This window comes from Scyliorhinus canicula, chromosome 19 (genome assembly GCF_902713615.1).
Source record: "Scyliorhinus canicula chromosome 19, sScyCan1.1, whole genome shotgun sequence".
NCBI classification, from domain to species: domain Eukaryota; kingdom Metazoa; phylum Chordata; class Chondrichthyes; order Carcharhiniformes; family Scyliorhinidae; genus Scyliorhinus; species Scyliorhinus canicula.
The window spans coordinates 57,807,907-57,835,091 of NC_052164.1; the positions used below are offsets into that span (position 1 = coordinate 57,807,907).

The 27,185-nt window shown below is 47.3% G+C and overlaps 1 protein-coding gene across 6 annotated transcripts in view; it reads left to right on the plus strand.

The window, feature by feature from the left end:
* Nucleotides 1–27,185, plus strand: part of prdm10 (PR domain containing 10) — a 317,111-nt gene that overhangs the window by 70,373 nt on the left and 219,553 nt on the right. For 4 of the 6 annotated variants that reach the window (XM_038778562.1, XM_038778559.1, XM_038778558.1 and 1 more), the window contains 3 exons: nucleotides 2,900–3,070; nucleotides 12,452–12,616; nucleotides 20,914–20,973. In XM_038778562.1, the coding sequence (XP_038634490.1) occupies nucleotides 2,999–3,070; nucleotides 12,452–12,616; nucleotides 20,914–20,973 (297 nt within the window). In that variant the 5' untranslated portion in view covers nucleotides 2,900–2,998. Of the gene's footprint in view, nucleotides 1–2,896; nucleotides 3,071–12,451; nucleotides 12,617–20,913; nucleotides 20,974–27,185 lie in introns of all 6 variants that reach the window. The other 2 variants (XM_038778556.1, XM_038778560.1) reach the window with 1 other exon arrangement.

Consider the following 27,185-nt stretch of genomic DNA (forward strand, 5'->3'; position numbering starts at 1 on the left):
TTCCTCCTCTATGGCATTGTGGCCAATTTGATTTGCCCAATCTATGTGCAGATTAAAATCACCCATGATCATTGATATGCCCTTATTACATGCATCTCTAATTTCTTGTTTAATGCCATTCCTAAAATCAGGTTAAAGTCCAACAGGTTTGTTTCAAACACTTTCTTTTGGAGCACTGCTCCTTCCTCAGGTGAATGAAGAGGTATGTTCCAGAAACATATATATATATATATATATATATAGACAAAGTCAAAGATGCCAGACAATGCTTAGAATGCGAGCATTTGCAGGTAATTAAATCTTTACAGATGCAGAGATAGGGGTAACCCCAGATTAAAGACGTGTGAATTGTTTCAAGCCAGGACAGATTTTGCAAGCCCAGCCCAAATGGTGGGGAATGAATGTAATGCGACATGAATCCCAGGTCCCAGTTGAGGCCGCACTCATGTGTGCGGAACTTGGTTATAAGTTTCTGCTCAGCGATTCTGCGTTGTTGCACGTCTTGAAGGCCGCCTTGGAGAACGCTTACCCGGAGATCAGAGGCTGAATGCCCTTGACTGCTGAAGTGTTCCCTGACTGGAAGGGAACATTCTTACCTGGTGATTGTCGCGTGATGTCCGTTAATTCTTTGTCACAGCGTCTGCATGGTCTCACCAATGTACCACGCTTCGGGACATCCTTTCCTGCAGCGTATGAGGTTGACAACATTGGCCGAGTCGCACGAGTATGTACCGCATACCTGGTGGGTGGTGTTCTCATGTATAATGGCGGTATCCATGTCGATGATCTGGCACGTCTTGCAGAGATTGCTTGGGCAGGGTTGTGAGGTGTCGTGGTCTCTGTTCTGAAGGCTGGGTAGTTTGCTGCAAACAATGGTTTGTTTGAGGTTGCGCGGTTGTTTGAAGGCAAGTAGTGGGGGTGTGGGGATGACCCTGGCAAGATGTTCATCTTCATCGATGATGTGTTGAAGGCTGCGAAGAAGATGTCGTAGTTTCTTCGCTCCAGGGAAGTACTGGACGACGAAGGGTACTCTGTCGGTTGTGTCCCGTGTTTGTCTTCCAAGGAGGTCGGTGCGGTTTTTTGCTGTGGCGCGTTGGAACTGTTGATTGATGAGTCTAGCGCCATATCCCGTTTGTACAAGGGCATCTTTCAGCGTCTGTAGATGTCTGTTACGCTCCTCCTTGTCTGATGGCACAGAGCCTTTAAGTTTGTCCTTTTCACGTTGTTTGTCTGGCTCCCAATTTTTTCTCTTTTGCCCTTGGTTTCTTCACTTTTCTTACTCCCTTTTCTCCCTTTTGTTTTTGTACTTGCTCCTTCTTTCTCTGATTCCTTACATAGGATCGCCTCCCCCTGGCATATTAGTTGAAACCCTCCCCAAAATAGAAGAAGTCAACATGGTTTTCCGAAAGGGAAATCCTGTTTGACCAATTTCTTAGAGTTGTTTGAGGATGTAATTGGTAGAGTTTACCAAGGGGAACCAGTTGATGTCGTATACCTGGATTTCCAAAAGACATTCGATAAGTTGCAGCACAAAGGGCTGCCAATAAGGGCTCATGGAGTTGGGGGGCAGCATATTAACATGGATAGAGTTTTAGTTAACGGATAAAAAACAGTGTGCATAAACGAGGCTTTTTCAAGTTGGCAGGTTGTGAATAGTGGAGTGTCGCAAGATTTATAGAATCCCTACCGTGCAGATGGAAATCATTCAGCCCATCAAATCTACACTGACCCTCTAAAAGGGCACCCTACCTAGGCCTACATCCCTCCCTATCCCTGTTTTCCCAGCTAACCTGCACATCTTTGAACTGTGGCAGGAAATCAGAGCACCCGGAGGAAACCCATGCAGGCACAGGGAGAACGTGCAAATTCCACAAAGTCACCCAAGGCTTAAATTAAACCTGGTGCCTGGCGCTGTGAGGAAGCAGTGCTAACCACTGTGCCACCAAGCTAGCATCTGTGGAGATAAAAACATAATTAACATTTGAAGTCCGTGACTTTTCATAAGAACTGCAAAATCCTATTGGAGAGAAATGAAAATGAAAATCGCTTATTGTCACAAGTAGGCTTCAAATGAAGTTACTGTGAAAAGCCCCTAGTCGCCACATTCCGGCGCCTGTTCTGGGAGGCTGATACGGGAAGAAGAAGTTAATTCCAGAAGTTCTGCTCTTCTCTTCGGGATTGCCCACTTCTAACAAAGGATCACGGATCTGAAATGTTAACCGTCTCCACAGATGCTGTGGATTCTGCTCAGTATTTCCAGCATTTTCTTTTGAAACATCAAGCCTGCTCCATTTGAAGAAATGGTTTGAAATTAGGGCCAACACCGGAATCTTGCAGTCCGCCCTTGTTGAGGACTGCCCACTCTGCTTGGTCATGTTCCAAGGTGTTTTGTATAAGGCAGGGGTGGGCAAACTACGGCCCGCAGGCCGCATGCGGCCCGCCAAAGGTCTTTATGCGGCCCACCAAGATCAAGTCATTAAGGTTAATGGGGGGGGGGGGGGGGGGGGGGCTGTTGGGTTACTGGTATAGGGTGGATATGGTGACTTGAGTAGGGTGATCATTGCTCGGCACAACATCGAGGGCCGAAGGGCCTGTTCTGTGCTGTACTGTTCTATGTTCTATAAGGCGCCCAGAATCATAACCGGGTGAAGCGCCATTTTTGAAAAGTAGAGAAAAAGAGGGCTAAAGGTAGGATGCCGCCGGGGGAAGCGCTGATGTATATGCCGCACGCTAATTGGTTACAACCGGGACTATTAATTAATATACTATGCGGCCCTTTAAAATTATGAATTTCTGAATGTGGCCCTTGCACGGAAAAGTTTGCCCACCCCTGGTATAAGGTGTCAAAAAGTTTCAGCTATGCTCATATTTGCTGTAATTGTGTTTTTTTTTCAAGCAGGATTAAGCTCTCCCTCTATGCCTGATGTAAAGATGTGAAGGAAGACAATAAATGGCTTGCTGAGGCTTTTGCTGCACGAGTCTGCCCAGGGCTTCAGGCATGGAGCCTAAGACAGAGGAACCTCCTGTCGGATGGGGTGCACCTTCCGAGCAAGATCAGCCACCTGCCCAGGTGAGTGGAGCCTGTCTGATCTTTTCTCATTGAGATCAAATCACTCACTATACCTGGTACTCAATCTTTCTGCCTATCTTTGAGCATTCAAAGTGTAAACTGGAGACGTGGGAAACATGCAGGACGGAGAACTGGCAGGAGTGAAAGATCTGAGGGTTGGAGTAGGGAAACAGTTGTTTTATTAAAAAATATTTTTATTAAGGTTTTGCAGAATTTTTCATAATAAAACAATAGTAACAATAATAACAAAACAAAATAGAGTTAACATTAAAATTGTGCAAAAAGAGAATATACAATAACAATTAAATAGACATTACCCCACGCGATGCAATCTTCCCACACCATCCCAATGAAGCACCCCCCCAACCCCACCCCCCCCCACCCCCCACCCACGGATTGCTGCTGCTGCTGACATTTTAATTTTCCCTGAGAAAGTCGACGAATGGCTGCCACCTCCGAGAGAACCCTAGCGTAGACCCTCTTAAGGCAAACTTTATTTTCTCGAGGCTGAGAAACCCAGCCATTTCTTTAACCCAAGTCTCTACACTCAGATGCTTCAAGTTCCTCCACACTAATAAAATCCGTCTCCGGGCTACTGGGGAGGCAAAGGCCAAGACGTGGCACCACCCGTGTGTTAAGCACCTTGGACATTGCCCTCGCGAACCCTTGCCAGAACTCTAAGCTCTGGGCATGCCCAACACATGTGGACATGGTTTGCAGGGCTGCCCTTGCACCTCATACAACTGTCTTCTACCCCAAAAAACTTGCTCATTCTCGCTGCTGTCATGTGTGCCCGGTGGACCACCTTAAATTGAATTAGACTGAGCCTGGCACATGATGAGGAAGAATTAACCCTGCCCAGGAATTCTGCCCACAGACCCGCTTCCAACTCCTCACCTAGCTACTCCTGCCACTTGTCCTTAAGTTCCTCCACCGGAGTTTCCTCCGCCTCCTGTAGTTCCTGGTAGATATCCAACACCTTCCCCTCCCCCACCCAGTTGCCGGAGACCACCCTGTCCTGTATCCTCAGTGGTGGCAGCGTCGGAAAGGCCACTACCTGTTTTTTCAGGAAGGCTCGTACTTGCAGATATTTAAAGGCATTTCCTGGTGGCAACTTAAATTTATCCTCTAGCGCCTTCAAACTGGGAAAGCTTCCGTCCATGAACAGATCTCACATCCTTCTGATGCCTGCCCTCTGCCAGCTCTGGAACCCACTATCCATCTTACCTGGGACAAGCCTGTGGTTGTTCCATATCGGGGTCCAGACCGACATGTTCTTGTACCTCCTCCACTGTCCCCAGATCCTCAGTGTCGCCACCACAACCGGACTTGTGGAGTAGTGGGTCGGCGAGAACTGTAAAGGAGCTGTTATCAAAGCTCCCAGACTAGTACCTTTACATGACGCCCCCTCCAGCTGCTCCCACCCCCCCCCCCCCCCCAATCGCCCACTTCCTAATCATGGCGATATTGGCCGCTCAGTAGTCGTTGCGTAAGTTTTGCAGTGGAAAGCCCAAAATGATCCTATTCACCCGCTTAAAAAGTCCCCTTCCATTTGCTCCACCAACCGGGTCAGGTTGAGCCTGTGCAGGGCCATTTCCTGGCCACCTGTATACCCAGGTAACAAAAACGTTTCTCTACCATCCTGAGCGGCAGCTCTTTCAGTCTCTTCTCCTGCACCTTGGCCTGGATCACGAACAGCTCACTCTTTCCCATGTTCAGTTTGTACCCTGAAAAACTACCAAAATCCCTCAGGATCCACAGAACCTCCCCCATCCCCTCCACAGGGTCCAAAATGTACAGGAGCAAATCATCCGCGTATAGTGAGACCCGATGTTCCGCCCCTCCCCGAACCAGTCCCCGCCAGTTCCTCGAGGCTCTCAGCACCATAGCTAGTGGTTCTGTAGCTAGGGCAAATAGTAATGGAGAGAGGGGACACCCCTGCCTCGTTCCCCAGTGAAGCTCGAAGTACCCCGACCTCAGCCGGTTTGTATATACACTTGCTACAGGCGCCTGGTACAGCAATTTCACCCAGCCAATAAAACCCTCACCAAACCCGAACCTCCCCAGCGTTTCCCACAGGTACTCCCATTCCACCCGGTCAAAGGCTTTCTCTGCGTCCATCGCTGTTACCACCTCCTTTTGAGGGCATCATAATAACGACTTCAAAAGAGACTTCAAAAGTCTCCGAACATTGGTATTAAGTTGCCTGCCTTTAACAAACCCAGTCTGGTATTCCTCTGTCACCCCTGGGACGCAATCCTCAGTTCTTGTGGCCAGAATCCTAGCGAGCAATTTGGCATCCACGTTTAAGAGCGAAATCGGCCTGTATGACTCGCATTGTTCCAGGTCCTTCTCTCGTTTAAGAATTTGAGATCAAAGAACAAAGAAAATTACAGCACAGGAACAGGCCCTTCGACCCTCCCAGCCTGCACCGGTCCAGATCCTTTATCTAAACCTGTCTCCTATTTTCCAAGGTCTACTTCCCTCTCTTCCCGCCCGTTCATATATCCGTCTAGATGCCTCTTAAATGATGCTATCGTGCCCGCCTCTACCACCTCCGCTGGCAAAGTGTTCCAGGCACCCACCACCCTCTGCGTAAAAAACTTTCCACGCACATCTCCCTTAAACTTTCCCCCTCTCACCTTGAAATCGTGACCCCTTGTAACTGACACCCCCACTCTTGGGAAAAGCTTGTTGCTATCCACCCTGTCCATACCTCTCATAATTTTGTAGACCTCATTCAGGTCCCCCCCGTGACATTGTTGGGGGGAGGGATCCTTTCTCTCTAGCCTCATTGAAGGTCCTCATCAGGAGTGGGCTCAGTATTTCCGAAAATTTCTCATAAAATTCTACCTGGTAACCGTCTGGCCCTGGGGCTTTACCTGATTGAATGCCCTCTATGCCCTTGACAATCTCCTCCAATTCAATTGGGGCCCCCAGCCCCTCCACCAGGTCCTCTTCCCCCTTTGGTAACCTCAACTGGTCCTAAAATTGCCTCATACCCATCTCTCCCGCCGGGGGCTCTGACTCGTATAGTTTACTATAGAATTCCTTAAAGACTCCGTTCACCCTCCCTGGATCCAAGACCATGTTACCCTCCTTATTCGTTACTCCCCCGATTTCCCTGGCCGCCTCCCTCTTTCGCAGTTGGTGTGCCAGCATTCTACTCGCTTTCTCCCCGTACTTGTAGACTGCCCCCCTTGCCTTCCTCAGCTGTGCTACCGCTTTCCCTGTGGTCAGCAGTTCAAATTCCGCCTGCAGACTCCGCCGCTCCCTCAGTAGCTCTGCCTCAGGGGCCTCCGCGTATCTCCTGTCCACTCGAAGTATCTCCTCCACCAGTCTCTCCCTCTCTGCTCTTTTCCCTTCGGGATCGAATTGAGATGAGCTCCCCTCTGACAACTGCCTTCCGAGCCTCCCAAACTGTTGCCGCTGCTACCTCACTCGTATTGTTTGTTTCCAGGTAATCCTGGATGCTCCTGTTAATCCGCCCGCAAACCTCATCGTCCGCCAGCAGCCCCACATCCAGTCTCCAGAGTGGGTACTGCCCTCAATCCTCACTAAGCCACAGGTCCACCCAGTGCGAGGCATGTTTCCGAGACTGTGATTTCTGAGTATTCTGTCCCCGCTACCTTTGGGATTAACGCCCTGCTCAAGACAAATAAATCTATGCGGGAGTAAACTTTATGAACGTGGGAGGAAAAAAGAGAACTCCTTTGCTCTCACCCCATCTGCTCCATAAAACCCTTCAGTTCCTTAGCCGCTGCTGGTCGCTTCCCTGTCCTGGACTTCGACCTGTCCAGTTCGGGGTCAATGACTATGTTGAAGTCTCCCCACATGATCAGGTTGTGTGACTCTAAATCCGGGATTTTACCTCGCATGCGTCTCTTAAATTCCATATCATCCCAATTTGGAGCGTAGACGTTCACAAACACCACCCGGACCCTCTCCAGCTTTCCACTCACCATTATACACCTGTCCCCTTTATCTGCCACAATTCTCCCAGCCTTGAATGCCACACCCTTACTGATCAGAATTGCTACCCATTGTCATTGCTTAATGACAGCACGGTAGTATGGTGGTTAGCATAAATGCTTCACAGCTCCAGGGTCCCAGGTTCGATTCCCGGCTGGGTCACTGTCTGTGCGGAGTCTGCACGTCCTCCCCGTGTGTGCGTGGGTTTCCTCCGGGTGCTCCGGTTTCCTCCCACAGTCCAAAGATGTGCGGGTTAGGTGGATTGGCCATGCTAAATTGCCCGTAGTGTAAGGTTAATGGGGGGATTGTTGGGTTACGGGTATAGGGTGGATACGTGGGTTTGAGTAGGGTGATCATTGCTCGGCACAACATCGAGGGCCGAAGGGCCTGTTCTGTGCTGTACTGTTCTATGTTCTATGTACCCCCCTGGTGTGGGAATCCAGCCCTGAATGGAACACCTGGCCTACCCATCCCTTTCTCAATCTCATGTGATCTGCGAGCTTTGAATGTGTCTCCTGAAGCATTGCTACGTCTGCCGTTAAATCTCACGGTGTATATTGATGCCTTCATCGGGGCCAGGTGTATAATGATTACCCCTTTAAATGCGCGACTACGCGCACTCTTTTGACCGGCCCATTCAAACCCCTCACATTTCATGTGATCAGCCTGGACAGGGGGGGTTGACCCCCCCCGGGCAGGGAGCCACCGCCCCCGACCCTCAATTGGTACCCTGAAATTGATACCTCCCCCGCCAGCAAAGCACCCCCCACCCAACAGCCCCACGATCCAAAACCCCCAGTCAAGCACCAGCTAAGCACTTACTTACCCAACACTACACTCCCAAGAGTCTGCTAATCCTGGCAGCTCCCGCCCCTGGCGCCGATCAGACTGTCACCTCATTGTCCAGACCCCTCTTCCCGCAAGTTTAAACCAATTAAGCTACCTCTCCAGCCCCAGTTAAGGCTCCGACTTACTGAAAAATCGCACTAAGTACAGGGATCCCTCCCCTCTCCGTATCTCAACTTTGCCGAAAACACAGCACCCTCCAGCCACCACCACAGCCCTTACACGCATCCAACATTGTATACAATCTTATATTAAAACGGCACCGTGTTACCCAGCCCCACCACCGCATTCCACCAAAGCTTAACTGTCCTTTAATTCGAGTCCAGCTTTTCTTGTTTGACAAATGTCCACGCCTCGTCCGGCGTCTCAAAATAGTGATGCCGTTCCTTGTACGTGACCCATAGCCTCGATGGGTGTAGCATCCCAAATTTCACCCCCTTGCTGAAGAGGGTCACCTTCACCCGGTTGAATCCAGCACGTCTCTTGGCCAGCTCTGCACCCAGGTGCTGGTAGATGTGTATCACGCTGTTCTCCCACCTGCTGCTCCTTTCTTTTTTTGTCCACCGCAAGACAAGTTCCTTGTCCGAGAAGCGATGAAATCTCACCACCATGGCCCTCGGCGGTTCATTCGCCTTGGGCTTCCTTGTGAGGGCTCTGTGCTCCAGGGGTGCCCCGTCCAGCTCCAGGGGTCGAGGGAATACCCACATCCCTATCAGCGTCTCCAGCATCTTGGACACAAATGCTCCCGCATCCGACCCCTCCACACCTTCGGGGAGGCCCACAATTCTCAAGTTCTGTCTGTGCGGAGTCTGCACGTCCTCCCCGTGTGTGCGTGGGTTTCCTCCGGGTGCTCCGGTTTCCTCCCACAGTCCAAAGATGTGCGGGTTAGGTGGATTGGCCAAGCTAAATTGCCCGTAGTGTCTTAAAAAGTAAGGTTAAGGTGGGGGGGGGGTTGTTGGGTTACGGGTATAGGGTGGATACGTGGGTTTAGGTAGGGTGATCATTGCTCGGCTCAACATTGAGGGTCGAAGGGCCTGTTCTGTGCTGTACTGTTCTATGTTCTATGTGTCCTGGACCTGTTTTCTAGGTCCTCCAGCCTCTCCTGCCACTTCTTGTGGAGGTCATCCTGCGCCTTCACCTTAAAGGTCAGTACGACCAACTAGTCCTCCTGGTCGGATAGCCTTTTCTCCATCTTCTTTGTCGCTTTCCCTTGTGTTACCTGAGTTGCGATCATTTGGTCTATTGATGCTTTCATCGGGGCCAGCATGTCCTCTTTAAGATCAGCAAAGCAGCCCCGAAGGAACTCCTGTTGCTCCTGTGATCACTGAACCCACGCTGCCTGGTCTATACCGGCCGCCATGCCGTGCCTCGACACCCGCTCCGCACGCTTCTGTCTGTCGGGACTTAAACGCTTCACCCGGCCATTCTTGGTCCAGCTATCCATACAACAGAGAGGGAATCATTTTTAGCAGTGTTCGCTTCACCAATCTGTCCCAAAAAGTCCGTGAAAACTCCTGAAAAATGGTCCGAAAGTTCGTTCCAGACGGGAGCTACTGAATGCGCGACCTACTCCTCCATGGCCACCACCGGAAGTCCGTAAGGAAACAAAGTTGTAGAAAAGTTTAATACATCACTTGCACTGAATTAAGTGGCCAGATTCAAATGTTACCAGTTACGTATTACCTGCAGCCCCTAGCTGATGGTCAGGACCTCACCTGCTACCAGATAACTGAATTCATTAAATTCTGTGCAATGTGTGGATTTTCAGGATTTGACCTGGTGTTTTGGCTATCGGATTTCAGGATTCTCTTTGACCACAGGAAAATATGTTGGAACTCTGGTGATTTATTTTGAGAGAGGACATTACATACGTGCTTATGAATAATGAGCTCTGGTTCTGCAACACTGACAGCTCCCGTACAGTATTGAAATAAAACGCCCCATGTATATAGAATGAATATAACTCAGAAGGAGGTCATTCAGCCTGTTATGTCAATGCCAGCTCTTTGTTTAGGCCACACAGTTAATACCATTCCCCTGTTCATTCCCCTTAGGTTACTCAAGACGTTTTTATCCTATTTGTTGTGTGTTTGTTGCTACTGAATCTGCTACTGTGCCTTTTCAGACGGTGATTCTAGATCACAATAATTCACTGCAAGAAGGTTTGTAAAAATGTACTCCTGTCCCCAATTTATCATGAAACCAGGAAAAGAACTGAAAACAGACGATACTTAATTAGCAATAAATTGTCCCATCTTAATTTTCTCTCTTTTTACTATTTCTCACCCTTGTATTGACCAGACCAAGCATTAATTTATGTTTTGACCATTTGCTGAAAAGGAAATAGAAATGAGTCCATTCAGTCAGAATCTTCAGCCAAAAAATGCAAGGGTAACTGGTGAATTATCACTAATAGGAACATAGAGGATATTCAGCCCCTAAACTTGTTCTGCCATTCAATTATAAGATTCTGTAGTTTAACTCGATTGACCCATATAGATTCTCTTACTCTTGTATAACAATAAAAAAACACAAATCAATTTAAATTTTGATATTTTGTGTTGACTGATTTGAGCAGCTTTGTGGGTGTGAGCAGCTTGATTTCCATTAATGTTTTTGAAGAAGTGACATCATCCCTGAACATTGTAGCTCTAAATGTAAGGTTATCCCCTCAGGTTTTTCGAACTGAGGTTTTGCCCCATCTATCCACCCTATGCATCTCCAGATCCTCAATACTGTTCGGTATGCCTCGAATTCAACAGTTATTTTAAGTTATTGGATTGGATCCAAGTTCCCTGGGTATATTAATTATGTATCTCCCAATTTGGCAGAATACCAGAACAGTTAAATGGAGGAAAGCGGTGGAACAAAGGCCTTTAATTATTTCAGTGACTCACTTGAATTGTAGCTTGATCTTTTCTCCTTTTCTTGCTGGTGGTTGTAAGTGTGTAATATGAAAGAAGTCTGAGAAAGTCTAATGACCGTGACCCAGAGTAAAACATACTCTTACTTAGCGCTAATCGGTACTCTTAATCAGGCTCTAGAATGACTGGATTATTGTAAATTTGCTGCAGCTGGCTTGGAGTTTGGACACATCACTTGAGTGGAGTATGGACAAACCCGGTCTACCAAATAAGCAAAATAAATATGCCATATATTTATTGTCTTGATGCAATCACCACCCTCCCACCCCACACCAGGTCATCTGCTTCTTGTTTAGGTTGCTATATCTTGTTGCAATCTCTCACCACTACAGTTTAATATCTAACACATTCTCCCTCTCTTTAATTCTGATGAAGAACTAAACAGACTCAAAACGTTAACTCTGTTTCTTCCCCTAGAGATGCTGCCAGAGCTGTTGAGTTTTACCAGAATTCTCTGTTCTTAGCCCAGATTTTCTAACTTAGACATGCACGATGCAGATAATGAAAATTGAGATCAAAGTGTCCTTTTCACCAACACTGATATCCCTACTTTGATAAGCAAAAAGCTATGTGTAAAGAAACATGTTTGGAATAGTTATATTTTGGCGGCACAGTGGTTAGCACTGCTGCCTTACAGGGCCAGGGACCTGGGATCAATTCCGTCATTGGGTGACTGTCTGTGTGGATTTTGCACGTTCACCCTGTGTCTGTGTAGGTTTCCTCTGGGTGCTCTGGTTTCCCCCCACAAAGATGTGTATTGACTACGATCATTGCAAGGCAAGGGAATCGAACTAGTAGACTGCTCTTTTGGAGGGTGGGTGTAGACACGGTGGGCTGAATGGCCTCCTTCTGCATTGTGGGGAATCTATGAAAGCAACTTCTAACAACAATTAACTATAATGATCTGTTGCTGTGGTTGATTTGGTAGTTACTTCAATTGTTGCACAACTTCACTTTGTAACGAGAGTTGTCCGTGACCTGTGTCTTTCTTGCTCTGTTTTCCCTTGTTAACTGTATTTCAAACCTCCACAACTGGCCAGAGATGTTACTGTGGAGACTGAATGGGAACGTCAGGAGCATGGCAGCAGGTAAATGTGCCTACTTGGGTGAATTCCGGATGCCATGCCAGAGAGGAGTTATAGAAAATGGAGTTCTACTTCCAGCGAAGGGTGTACATTGAACTTTTCTTCATTTATCCTCCTCCTCCACTTAGTCTCCTCTTTGGGAATATTATCAGTTGCAGAGGGAACGTATAGATTCGGGGCAAAATAAGAAACAAATCCAAGTTTTCAAAACTGGACCAGCTGAATCAGCTAGCAAACAGCTTCACAGCTCTCTAAGCAAGATCTGGAAAGCTTCTTAAATGACTGCCATATTTTCTTCTTTCTGTCCGTTGCTTGATTACATGGGAAGATACCTTGCTTGCTGCTGGAGCTGTTTTCAGCAGGTTTCATGGTGAGCTGTTGGGGGAGTTTTGAGGGGGAAGGGTGCTTCTCTTCTGTTTTAGGGAGCCAATGAGGAATTGATTTGGATTTTAGGTCCGGGAGTGAGTAGGTTTAGCTGTGTGCTTATCTGAGGTTTCTCTGTTTGTTTCTTGTGGTGCCACACATATTCTTGACCAGATGAATTCTTTCCTTAGGTACATTTTGTTCCAGAGAGCAATGCAGTTGCTCAGATTGTTTACACGGATGAACAGGATCGACCGTCACAGCAAGTGGTTTACACAGCAGATGGAACCTCCTACACATCTGTGGATGGGGCGGAACATACCCTGGTGTACATTCACCAAACTGATGGAGCGCAGGTACACAGTCATCTACCTACTGAAAGTTCATTTTTTGAGGGGCTCTTTAAAGGGAGACTAGTCCAAGCCTCCATTTGTAACGAGGCACAAATAGAAGTAAATGGGTATGAATGGAGAGTAGGTCTTACGAGGAAAGGTTGATAGTGCTCGGCCTTTTCTCATTAGAAAGAAGGATGAGGGGCGACTTGATAGAGGTTTATAAGATGATCAGGGGAACAGATAGAGTAGACAGTCAGAGACTTTTTCCCTGGGTGGAACAAACCATTACAAGGGGACATAAATTTAAGGTGAATGGTGGAAGATATAGGGGGGATGTCAGAGGTAGGTTCTTTACCCAGAGAGGAGTGGGGGCATGGAATGCACTGCCTCTGGAAGTAGTTGAGTCGGAAACATTAGGGACCTTCAAGTGGCTATTGGATAGGTACATGGATTGCGGTAGAATGATGGGGTGTAAATTCATTTGTTCTTGATGTAGGACAAAAGTTCGGCACAACATCGTGGGCCGAAGGGCCTGTTCTGTGCTGTATTTCTCCATGTTCTATCACGGAGTGTGGTTACCGGGTGATTAAGTCTGGGAACTGAATAGTCAAATGCAAGCAAAATACTGCGAATGCTGGAAATCTGAAATAAAACAGAAAATGTTGGATAAACTCAGAAGGCCTGGCAGCATCTGTGGAGAGAAACTGAGTTAATGTATTGGATCTTAATGACAGATAGTTCTGTAGAAGGGTCATTTTGATCCATAATTCTCTCCACAACTGTTGCCAGACCTGCTGAGTTTATCCAGCATTTTCCATTTTTATCATAACTGAATATTCAAGGCTACTCGACATTTAGGAACGATCGGCAAAAAGGAAAAGGTGGGATTAATAAGGGACAAGATCAGTATATTAGTAAGAGAGTACATTTGATTGAACGTTCAATTGGAGAATCTGTTTGGGTGGAGCTAAGAAACGGCAAGGGACAGTAAACATTGGTAGAAATTGTTTACAGGCAAGATTCATAAGAACAAATGTGTGGGTCCATAACAGGTGGAGATAAGAGAATTTAGATTGGAAAACAGGGAAAGGCGGAGAAACTAAACAATTACTATGTCTTCACGGAGGAAGATGAAGAAAATCTCCCAGAAACACAAGGGGGAACCGAGAGATTTGTGAAAAAGAGGAACTGAATGAAATTAGTAATAATAAAGAAATAGTGCTCAAAACATTAATTGGATTGAAGGTTGTTCATTCCCCTGGAACAATCCACAGAGTTGGAGGAAATGGCTGTCGAGATAGTGGATGCGTTCAAAATTCCATCGATTCTGGAAAGTTCCTGCAAACTGGAAAGCAAATGTAAGCCCACAATTAAGAAAGGAGGGGGGGAGAAAATGGAGACCTAGTTTGATGTCAGTAGTCGAGAAAATGTTAGAATCTGTTATAAAGGATTTGATAACATGACACGTTGCAAATAATTAAATAACTGGGAAGAGTCTATGGATTTATGAAAGGGAAAACATGTTTGACAAACCTGTTCAGAGTTTTCTGAGGATGTTGCTTGTAGCATAGATAAAGGAGAACCAATGGTAGTGTATTTGGATTTTAAGAAAACTTTTGATAAGGTCCCACAAAGGAGGTTAGTAAACAAAAGTAGAGCACATGGGCTTGGGTGTAATCTCCTGGTGTGGGTGAAGAGTTGGTTGACAGAAAATAAAGACTAAACTTGTCAGAATGTTACTTTGGGGTACTGCAAGAACATGGAGCAGAAGGAGGCCACCTGGCCCCTCGAGCCTGCTCCACCATTCAATAAGATCATGGCTGATCCTTTTATGGACTCAGCTCCACTTACCTGCCTGCTCACCATAATCCTTAATTCCTTTACTGTTCAGAAATCTATCTATCTTTGCCTTAAAAACATACAATGAGGTAGCCTCAACTGCTTCACTGGGCAGGGAGTTCCAAAGATTCACAACCCTTTGGGTGAAGAGGTTCCTCCTCAACTGAGTCCTAAATCTGCTCCCCCTTATTTTGAAGCCATGCCCCCTAGTTCTAGATTCCCCCGTCAATGGCAACAACCTCCCTGCTTCTATCTTATCTATTCCCTTCATAATTTTATAAGCTTCTATAAGATCATCCCCCCCCCCCCCTCATTCTTCTAAATTCCAATGAGTATAGTCCCAGTCTGCTTAGTCTCTCCTCATAAGCCAATCCCCTCAACTCTGGAATCAACCTAGTGAATCTCCTCTGCGCCCCCTCCAGTGCCAGTACGTTCTTTCTCAAGGAAGGAGACCAAAACTGTACCCCGGTGTGGCCTGACCAGCACCCTATACCGCTGCAACATAACCTCCCTGTTTTTAAACTCCATCCCTCGAGCAATGAAGGACAAAATTCCAATTGCCTTCTTAATTACCTGCTGCACCTGCAAACCAACTTTTTACGATTCATGCATAAGGACCTTCTGCACAACAGCATGCTGCAATTTTTCCCATTTAAATAATTTTCATTTTGCTGTTATTCCTACCAAAATGGATGACCTCATATTTACCAACATTGTACTCAGTCTGCCAGACCTTTGCCCACTCACTTAGGCTATCTATATCCCTCTGCAGATTTGCAGTGTCCTCTGCATACTTTGCTCTACCACTCATCTTGGTGTCATCGGCGAACTTTGACACATTACACTTGGCCCCTAACTCCAGATCATCTATGTAAATTGTAAATAATTAGAACATAGAACATAGAACAGTACAGCACAGAACAGGCCCTTCAGCCCTCGATGTTGTGCCGAGCAATGATCACCCTACTTAAACCCACGTAACCCGTATACCTGTAACCCAACAATCCCCCCATTAACCTTACACTACGGGCAATTTAGCATGGCCAATCCACCTAACCCGCACATCTTTGGACTGTGGGAGGAAACCGGAGCACCCGGAGGAAACCCACGCACACACAGGGAGGATGTGCAGACTCTGAACAGACAGTGACCCAGCCGGGAATCGAACCTGGGACCCTGGAGCTGTGAAGCATTGATGCTAACCACCATGCTACCGTGAGGCCCCCATGCTACCGTGAGGCCCCCTGCTACCGTGAGGCCCCCTTTATAGTCCCAATTATAGTCCCAATACTGATGGCACACCACGAGCCAATGATCACCAACCAGAAAAACACCCATTTGCCTCCACTCCTTGCTTTCTGTCAGTTAACCAATCCTTTATCCATGCCAATATATTACACGTAACGCCATGCACCTTTATCTTATGCAGCAGCCTTTTGTGCGGCACCTTGTCGAAAGCTTTCTGGACATTGGTGCTGTGGCCACCGCAGTTCATAATCTATATAAATGATTTGGATATGGGACCAAATGAAATAGTTTCAAATTTGCTGGTGACACAAAACTAGGTGGGAATGTAAGTTTTCAGGAGGATGCAAGGAGACTTTAAGGGGATTTAGACAGGATAATTGAGTGGGCAAGAACATGGCAGATGGAATATAATGTGAATTATTGTGAAGTTATTCACTTTGGTTGGAACAACAAGTGCAGAGTATTTCACAAATGGTGAGAAGTTGGGAAGTGTCTAGCCAAAGGAACCTGGGTGTCCTTGTTCATGAGTCACCTGAAAGCTCGGACGCAGCTGCAACAAGCAATTAGAAAGGCAAATGGTATGTTGGCCTTCATTGCAAGTGGGTTTATGTACAGGAGTAAAGATGTCTTGCTGCAATTGTTAGTCTTGGTCAGATGCACCTAGAGTATTATGTACAGTTTTGGTCTCCTTACCAAAGGAAGGAAGGATATAGTTGCCATAGAGAGAATGCAACAGAGGTTCACTAAACTGGTTCTTAGGATGTCGGAATTGTCGTATGAGGAGTGGTCCCGGAAACTGAGCATACATTCCTTTTTAAAATCAATTTACGGGTTGTGAGCATTGCTGGCGAGGCGAGAATTCATTGCTCATCCCTAGTTTTTCTTGAGAAAGTGGCGGTGAGCTGCCTTCTTGATCCACTGCAGTTCCTGAGGTGTAGGTGCACCCGCAGTGCTGTTAGGAAGCAAGTTCCAGGGTCTTGATCCACTGAGAGTGAAGAGACGGTGATATATTTCCAAGTCAGGATGGTGAGTGACTTGGAGGGGAACCTCCAGGAGCTGGTATCTAGAGTTTCAAAGAATGAGAGGTGATCTCGTGCAATCATAATTTTCTTGCAGGGTGTGACAGAGTAGATGTAGATAGGATATTTGCCTTGGCTGATGAGTCTAGAACCAGATGACACAGTCTCAGGATAAAGAATAGAAGTATTTCTTCAGTCAGAGGGTGGCAAATCTTTGGAATTCTCTACCCCAGAGGGCTATGGATGCTCAATCATAGAGCATATTCTACACAGAAATTGATATATTTCTCAATACTAATCACATAGGGGCAGCAGGGTAGCATGGTGGTTAGCATAAATGCTTCACAGCTCCAGGGTCCCAGGTTCGATTCCCGGCTGGGTCACTGTCTGTGTGGAGTCTGCACGCCCTCCCCCTGTGTGCGTGGGTTTCCTCCGGGTGCTCCGGTTTCCTCCCACAGTCCAAAGATTTGCGGGTTAGGTGGATTGGCCATGCTAAATTGCCCGTAGTGTCCTAATAAAAGTAAGGTTAAGGGGGGGTTGTTGGGTTACGGTTATCGGGTGGATACGTGGGTTTGAGTAGGGTAATCATGGCTCGGCACAACATTGAGGGCCGAAGGGCCTGTTCTGTGCTGTACTGTTCTATGTTCTACATCAAGGGATATGGGGGCAGTGGGGAAAAATGTAAAAAAAAATGATCAGCCATGATCTGTTGGAATGCGGGGCAAACTTGACGAGTCAAATGGCCCCCTCCTCCTATGTTTCTGAGTCATGTGTCTGGGGTTGTTGAGGGGTAGTAGTGGGTAAGGAAGTACTTTGCAACCGAATGTGTAGTATCCTTTCATGGTTGTCCCACACCCCTTCACATGTCACCCAGATTTGGGCGCGATTTAAAGGAAACAGTTCTAAACGTGGCAGCGAGCATGAACTGTCGCGAGCTTGCCGCCACTCGATTTTGCGAGGCCGTCACCGTATCAAACGTTAATTGGTCCACTTAACGAGCTTCATGTCGCAAATGATGGTCCCGCTGGCTGATTCGGCGAAACCCCGCTAACAAAGGGGAGCAGCACTTAAACCGATCTCACAGAGCAAGTCCCACACAGCAGGCAGCCATGCCACCGAAGGGACCAGCCCCATGATTCGGGGACGCCAACTTAGCCAGAATGTTGGACGAGGTTCAGTCCAGACGGGATGTTGTATTCCCCTGAGTGGCTTGGAGGTCAGCCATAGGGCAGCCAGTGCTGCTGGGAGGAAGTGGCAGTGGCCGTCAGCAAGGGGAGCATCACCAGGAGGACTGGCACCCAGTACCGTAAGAAGATCAACAACTCCCCTCCATCCCAGAATGACAATGCACCTGGTACCGTCTCCGCCCATCACCATATCGTTCCCCGGTACACCCATGTTCAACAATGCTGTTTCCAACTCTGATGCACATCCTGGGGAAACCTAGACGCACCAGTAGAACACGGAAAGCTAAGCAGATCGAGGATGGGCCAGGAGAGGGTGGAGAGTGGGTTGGGGTGGTAGAGGGTGAGATGACGGACAAAGCCACGTCCAATGAGAATCGGGTGAGGATGGGGGCTATCCGAGTATGCCAGACCCTCGCCACTGTCCTCCATCCTCTGGCTGGTCCTGTGGGTCCTCCTCGGGCTCGTCCGCCAGTCCCTCCTAGTCTTGCGCCTCCACCTCCTTGGAGGTGGCCACATGTTCCTCCCTCTCCACCTCCAGTACATCATCCCGCTGCTGTGCCAGATTGTGGATTGCACAGCAGATCACCACAAACGGGCGATGCGCTGGGAGATGCATTACAGTGCACCACCAAAACGGTCGAGGCATCGGAACTGCATTTTGAGCAGTCCGATGCACCGATCACTGACAGCCCGGTGGACACATGGGCCTCGTTATATCGGGTCTCCACCTCTGTCTCCGATTTCAGTACTGGCGTCATTAGCCAGGTTCTAAGTGGGTACTCTTTATCACCCAAGTGGGCTTCCTGGGGTGGTCCTCGAAGAGGCCCGAGATCTCCGAATGTCCAGGATGTAGCTGTCGTGCACACTCCTTGGGAAGTGCACGCTCATGTTTCATGCGCTTCTCCCAGGTGCTCTGGTTTCCACCCACAGTCCAAAAATGTGCAGGTTAGGTGGATTGGGTGGGGTTACTGGATTACGGGGATAGGGTGTGGGCTTGGGTAGAGTGCTCTTTCCAAGGGCCGGTGCAGACTCGATGGGCCAAATGGCCTCCTTCTGCACTGTAAATTCTATGATTCTGTGTGATGGTCGCACACAAGTTAAACGTTCAGGGAGTGGAACCTTTTCCTATTGAGGGGCAGCACATTAGCATCGTGGATAGCACAAATGCTTCACAGCTCCAGGGTCCCAAGTTCGATTCCCGGCTGGGTCACTGTCTGTGCAGAGTCTGCACATCCTTCTCGTGTGTGCGTGGGTTTCCTCCGGGTGCTCCGGTTTCCTCCCACAGTCCAAAGATGTGCAGGTTGGGTGGATTGGCCATGATAAATTGCCCGTAGTGTCCAAAATTGCCCTTAGTGTTGGGTGGGGTTACTGGGTTATGGGGATATGGTGGAGGTGTTGACCTTGGGTAGGGCGCTCTTTCCAGGAGCCGGTGCAGACTCGATGGGCTGAATGGCCTCCTTCTGCACTGTACATTCTATTCTATGATCTATATAGGGAAATCCTTGACGCCTGGTGCGTGCGAGGCGATGTGCGTGCCATTTATTACCTCCTACACCTGGGGCATCACCGCGATGACGGCCACCGGGAGTGGATGTCGTCCTCCTCCACGTGGTGCCAAGTCTGCAACGACAAGGCACAGGTGCTGCACCGCCCCTTGTTGAGGTGGAGCCTCCTGCCGTATCTGTTATCTGTCTGTTTGAAGGACCAGCGACGCCTGTACACCTTGAGCTATTGCAGGCCTCCCCCTCTGGGTCCCTCCCTGGACTGATGGGCGGTTGGGTATTCAGGGTGTGGGGTAGGGCCCTGCACATGAGCCGTCGCCTCGAGCCTCTGTCAACGCTGCTACCTTCTCTGGCACTTGGCCTGCCAGCAGTACCATGAGGGCAGATTTCACGAGGTCCAAGATCTCATCCATGTCGTGTAATATCTGTAAAGGATTGTAGAGACGGCACGGTAGCACAGTGTTAGCACTGTTGCTTCACAGCACCAGGGTCCCAGGTTCGATTCCCAGCTTGGGTCACTGTCTGTATGGAATCTGCACGTCCTCCCTGTGTCTGCGTGGGTTTCCTCCGGGTGCTCCGGTTTCCTCCCACAAGTCCCGAAAGATGTGCTGTTAGGTGAAGTGGACATTCTGAATTATCTGTGTACCCGAATGTGGTGACTAGGGGCTTTTCACAGTTACTTCATTGCAGTGGTAATGTAACCCTACTTGTGACAATAAAGATTATTATTATTATTGAGAGGGTGAGATACAGACAACCTACGGTGTCTTTCACCCTGGGGCCCTCCTGTTCCCCTTGGCGTTCCCCCTCATGCCCCTTGCAACCCCTCAGTGCCATCCTACCTGCCATGCTCATGTATGTCGATTAGCTTTAATTATTGGTTTAATTATTGATTTCTCGACATGTTGCAGCGGGATCCGGTTCTTGCCAACTGGACGGGCCGGTTAGATAGCAAACCGATTGGTGCCCGGCACGTTTCCTCCTTTTGGCCTCTCCTGCGATCTGATAGCTGCGTCGTGAGTGTGACCGCAACGTGGCCATTAAATCACATCCATTATGTTGTGTGTTGTTGGAAGAGCTGAATTGTGGAACAGCTGAATTATATATCTTCAGCAACAGGATAATCATTTTACATTAATGCAGATTAGTTTACAATATGGTAGTTGTCTCAATGTGTGATGCCCTGGTCCTGGACCAGTATGGAATGTGTTGGATGTAAAGGTGAATCTGGAAGATCTGGTATTAAATTCAAGACCTGCAGATTATCATTTGTCCAAGAACCTCCTGATGTGGCTGAGAGTAGAAGCCTATTTGATAATGTTCCTGTTAAGTGCTTGTGATGTCCCTTATATTATTCGTGCTGTATTAACATTTTTTAAATCATACATGCACCTTGCAAACCACCTTTCTGCTGGGGAATGAATGAATGGGGCTTTTGAGGGCAAAGGGACCTTGAAACAATCTTTAATTGGTATCTTTAATTAAAATCAGTAACTTTTCTGTTATGCTTTCTGTTTCTCAAGGCCGTTTTCACAGATCAGTCCCAGGTAGCGTACATCCAACAGGATGCAACCACCCAGCAGGTAAGAAGGCAAGAGAGAAAATTTCAACTCTGACCTGTGCAGCACATATTCTGTGTTAAACTGATGTGATACTTCCTGTAATTGAACGGTAATTATGTGCAGTGTATTAGCCACAGCAGATGGGGAGCTGTGTATCTATTTATATTTATACAGGCTGTTGGGGTGGGGGGGGGGGGGGTCTCTTTTATCACCACGCGAGGGAAGATTTGGAGATGTGCTTCACCATTACTGCAGGAGATCCACTATGTGCACTTTCAGATTAGCCCGATAGGTTTTATGAGTTGAAACAAAGAACAAGGCAAGTTTATTGAAACTACTTCCCGAACTTAAAAAACGAAAGTAAATCGCAACCACCATTCATTCGTTCATGCATTCCCTGGGCACACACACACACTCTAGTACAGATAGTAAATTAAGAGGCTATCTTAAGGATTTTTTTTATAGTTCATGAAGAAGAACAAAGAAGTATGTGGTAAACTGTTCTTTGGCTGGCCTCGAAGAGGTGATTCAATGTTGTGGCTGTTTTGTTCATGTATCTACCTGAGTGTAGTTGTATGGAGCAGACAGCCACATGTTATTCCTAAAGGATCTCATGTTTGTAGTAGATTAATTTACAAATCCTGGCACAATAGAGAGAAATTGATTGATATTTATTAATATTTATTGTCACATGTACCGAAGTACAGTGAAAAGTATTTTTCTGCGGCCAAGGGAACATACATCGTACAGACATGGTAGACAAAAGAATAATCGAGTACATTGATGGTGGTGCATCAACAAATAGTGATTGGTTACAGTGTGCAACAAGGCCAAACAAGAGCAGCATAGGGCGTTGTGAATAGTTTTCTTACAGGGAACAGATCAGTCCATGGGAGAATCATTGAGGAGTCTAGTAGCTGTGGGGAAGAACCTGTTCCTATGTCTGGATGTGCGGATCTTCAGACTTCTGTATCTTCTGCCTGATGGAAGGGTTTGGAAGAGGGCAATGGCTGGGTGGGACGAGTCTCTGACAATGCTGTCTGCCTTTCTGAGGCAGCGGGAGGTGTATACAGAATCAATGGGAGGATGTGATGTGTTGGGCTGAGTTCACCACACTCTGCTGTTTCTTGCGATCTTGGACCGAGCAGTTGCCATACCAGGCTGTGATGCAGCCGGATAGGATGCTCTCTGTGGCACATCTGTAGAAGTTTGTGCGAGTGGATGCAGACATGCCGAATTGTTGTTTGGCTTTCTTGATTGTTGCATCAACGTGAGTGGACCAGGACAGACTGGTGTTGGTGACCACCAGGAACTTAAAGCTATCGACCATCTCTACTTCGGAGCCATTGATGTAGATGGGGGGGGGTGTCATGCCAAGCTTCCTGAAGTCGATGATCAGATGGTCTTTCCAACATTGAGAGAGAGGTTGTTTTCAGTACATCATGCAACCAAGTGATCTATCTCCCTTCTGTAGTCTGATTCGTCGTTGTTTGAGATACGACCCACCACAGTCATATCAGCTGCAAACTTATAGATTGAATTGGAGTTGAATCTCGCCACACAGTCGTGTATGTACAGGGAGTGCAGTAGAAGACTGAACACACATCCTTGCGGGGCCCTGGTGTTGAGGACTAATGTGGAGGAAGTGTTGTTACCTATGCTGACAGATTGCGGTCTGTTGGTGAGGAAGTCGAGGATCCAGCTGCACAGGGAGGGGTCAAGTCCAAGGTTGCAGACTTTGGTTATTCGTCTTGTTGGGATAATGGTGTTGAAGGCGGAGTTGTAGTCTATGAACAGCAGTCTGACTTAGGTGTTCTTGTTGTCGAGATAGAACATAGAACAGTACAGCACAGAACAGGCCCTTCGGCCCTCGATGTTGTGCCGAGCAATGATCACCCTACTTAAACCCACGTAACCCGTATACCCGTAACCCAACAATCCCCCCATTAACCTTACTATTAGGACACTACGGGCAATTTAGCATGGCCAATCCACCTAACCCGCACATCTTTGGACTGTGGGATGAAACCGGAGCACCCGGAGGAAACCCACGCACACACGGGGAGGACGTGCAGACTCCACACAGACAGTGACCCAGCCGGGAATCGAACCTGGGACCCTGGAGCTGTGAAGCATTGATGCTAACCACCATGCTACCGTGAGGCCAATGTTTGTAGGGCCAGAGATATAGCATCTGCTGTGCATCGGTCGCGGTAGGTGAGCTGCAGTGGATCAAGACCATCTGGGAGGCTGGTGTTGATCTGTCTCATGACTAGCCGCTCGAAGCATTTCATGGTAACAGACGTGAGGGCCACCGGTCGGTAATCGTTGAGACAAGCTATCTTGTTCTTCTTTGGTACTGGTATTATGGTGGTCTTCTTGAAGCAGGTAGGGACCTCGGAGCGGAGAAGTGAGGTGTTGAAGATATCTGTGAATACACTTCTTTGTCACCTCCCAGGACAGCATTCTGAATTCTGCCTGTAAAAACAGTTCTGAAAGTCCTGCTGGCTGGATATTCCAAAGGAATTTGATGAAACCTTGTCTGCGGTGGTTATTATTTTTATGATGTGGAGATGGCGGCGTTGGACTGGGATGAGCACAGTAAGAAGTCTTACAACACCAGATTAAAGTTCAACATGGGGCCTGATGGGATTTATCCTAGGATTCTCTGGGAAGCCAGGGAAGAGATTGCTGAGCCTTTGGCTTTGATTTTTAGGTCATCATTGGCTACAGGAATAGTGCCAGAGGACTGGAGGATAGCAAATGTGGTCCCTTTGTTCAAGAAGGGGAGTAGAGATAACCCCGGTAACTATAGGCTGGTGAGCCTAACGTCTGTGGTGGGTAAAGTCTTGGAGAGGATTATAAAAGATACGATTTATAATCATCTAGATAGGAATAATATGATTAGGGATAGTCAGCATGGTTTTGTGAAGGGTAGGTCATGCCTCACAAACCTTATCGAGTTCTTTGAGAAGGTGACTGAACAGGTAGACGAGGGTAGAGCAGTTGATGTGGTGTATATGGATTTCAGTAAAGCGTTTAATAAGGTTCCCCACGGTCGTCTATTGCAGAAAATACGGAGGCTGGGGATTGAGGGTGATTTTGAGATGTGGATCAGAAATTGGCTAGTTGAAAGAAGACAGAGGGTGGTGGTTGATGGCAAATGTTCAGAATGGAGTTCAGTTATGAGTGGCGTACCACAAGGATCTGTTCTGGGGCCGTTGCTGTTTGTCATTTTTATAAATGACCTGGAGGAGGGCGCAGAAGGTTGGGTGAGTAAATTTGCAGATGACACTAAAGTCGGTGGAGTTGTAGACAGTGTGGAAGGATGTTGCAGGTTACAGAGGGACATAGATAAGCTGCAGAGCTGGGCTGAGAGGTGGCAAATGGAGTTTAATGTGGAGAAGTGTGAGGTGATTCACTTTGGAAAGAATAACAGGAATGCGGAATATTTGGCTAATGGTAAAATTATTAGCAGTGTGGATGAGCAGAGGGATCTCGGTGTCCATGTACATAGATCCCTGAAAGTTGCCACCCAGGTTGATAGGGTTGTGAAGAAGGCCTATGGTGTGTTGGCCTTTATTGGTAGAGGGATTGAGTTCCGGAGCCATGAGGTCATGTTGCAGCTGTACAAAACTCTGGTACGGCCGCATTTGGAGTATCGCGTACAGTTCTGGTCGCCTCATTATAGGAAGGACGTGGAAGCTTTGGAACGGGTGCAGAGGAGATTTACCAGGATGTTGCCTGGTATGGAGGGAAAATCGTATGAGGAAAGGCTGATGGACTTGAGGTTGTTTTCGTTAGAGAGAAGAAGGTTAAGAGGTGACTTAATAGAGGCATACAAGATGATCAGAGGGTTAGATAGGGTGGACAGTGAGAGCCTTCTCCCGCGGATGGAGGTGGCTAGCACGAGGGGACATAGCCTTAAATTGAGGGGTAATAGATATAGGACAGACGTCAGAGGTAGGTTTTTTACGCAAAGAGTGGTGAGGCCGTGGAATGCCCTACCTGCAACAGTAGTGAACTCGCCAACATTGAGGGCATTTAAAAGTTTATTAGATATGCATATGGATGATAATGGCATAGTGTAGGTTAGATGGCCTTTAGTTTTTGACTTCCCATGTCGGTGCAACATCGTGGGCCGAAGGGCCTGAACTGCGCTGTATCGTTCTATGTTCTATGTTTCAAACACTAGCTTTCAGAGCACTGTTCCTTCTCCTGAGGAAGGAGCAGTACTCCGAAAGCTAGTGTTTGAAACAAACATGTTGGACTTTAACCTGGTAAGACTTTTTACTTTTATTTTTTAGACCAGGTTAGGGTTAGGATGTTTGATGTCTCATATCAGAAATGCTTGAGGAATTTCAGTAAAAGCCAACAGTTGGTGGCACAGTGAGTAGCACTGTTTCCTCACAGCGCCAGGGACCTGCGTTCAATTCCAGCCTTGGGTGACTGTGTGGAGTTTGTACATTCTCCCTGTGTTTACGGGGTTCCCTCCGGGTGCTCCCAGAAGTCCAAAGGTGTGCAGGTGAGGTGGTTTGACCATGATAAATTGTCCCTCAGTGTCCAGGTATGTGCAGGTTGGGTTACGGGGATAGGGCAGAGTGGACAAGGATTGAGTGCACATTCGAAGGGCCACTGCAGACTCATAGGGCCGAATGACCTCCTTCTCCACTTTAGGGATTCTATGATACTTGAAGATGGTGTCTTTCATGCTCTTCATTCTCACTTGGGTGGAATGCAATTTTCTATTGTGTCTGACTGGAAGGACTCCATTGTCTTAATAGGACTATAGTTTATTATTTTTTTAAAAGCCAGTCAGAAAAAGAAGAATTTGAAACTGGATCTTTTTTCAAAAAGACACACCCTTGCAACATTTCCTATCACAAAGAATGAAATCATATTCATTCTCATTTCATCACAAGATTGGGAAAAGCATGAAAAATAAAAAAACCAAAGCCCTTCCGTAAACATTACATCTTCCTTTTCACTCTGTTGGTTCTGCTCTGTTGAGGTTCAGGCTGTTGTTCCTAACGAAATGGTGTACAGCTTTTGTTTTCAATTTTTCCACAAATGTCAAGAGATTGTTGTCTTTGTGCAGCCATTTTGGATACATGTCTCAACATGTTTGAGAGCTAGTAATATCCTTCTCCACAGTGAAATAACGTTTTTGATGTTTGCTCAATTTCTTGGAAAAGTACCTGATTGGTGTCTCTATGATTCGTCCCCTGGAGTAGGACAGCCCATACCCCAAAGTCGGCAGCATATGTGGCTAATTTAAATGCTTTATTCAAGCCGCTAATAGTTTTTTTTGCCGAACGACTTTCAGCTTCTCAAAATATGTTTTGCACTTTTCCATCCACACCATGTTGCTTTTCGTGTGATGGGCCTGTTAGTGGGGCAGTGATAACACTGAAGTTAAGAACAAACTTATGATAGAAACCACCCATTCAGAGGAATCTTCTAATTTATTGTTTTGTTGTGGGGATGGGAAAATTTGTGACTGTCTCTAGCTTTGCAGCTCTGGGTAGTGCTTCTCCTCGATACACCACATGTCTTCGATAGTTAAACCGACACTCAACAAGCTCGCCTTTTGCAAGGTTGACTGCCAGGTGAGCTGACGGGAACCTTTGAAAGAGGACATCTAGTTGTTCCTTGGTGGCTTTCCAAGATGTTGCTGCACAGTTTGGAAATGTCCGTCACTACCTGATTCATCAGCCTTTGGAAGGTGGTTGGGGCAGCTGATGAGGAGTAGGAAGAGCATAATAATACTCAGCACTATTTCTGCTGAAGCCATAACTCCAGGATCAGGGACCAGAAGTTCAAACTGGCAAAAGACAAGTTCAGAACTAATATGGGAAAACCCTTCCTCACACCACGAGATTGTTTCCTGGTCATCGCATGGGACCAACAAGTAAATATTATTTTTCGGGCAATCCTACACCTTTTTCCTTCCACGTTTAAATTTAAGGAGCTTCAATTCTTTCCGATCCTGTCTCGATCTCTCCTGAACAAGCCTTCTAGAACATAGAACATTACAGCACAGTACAGGCCCTTTGGCCCTCGATGTTGCGCCGTCCTGTTAAACCCCTCTAAAGTCCCTCTACACTATTCGTCCATATGCCTATCCAATGACGATTTGAATGCGTTTAGTGTTGGCGAGTCCACTACTGTTGCAGGCAGGGCATTCCACGTCCTTACTACCCTCTGAGTAAAGAACCTACCTCTGACATCTG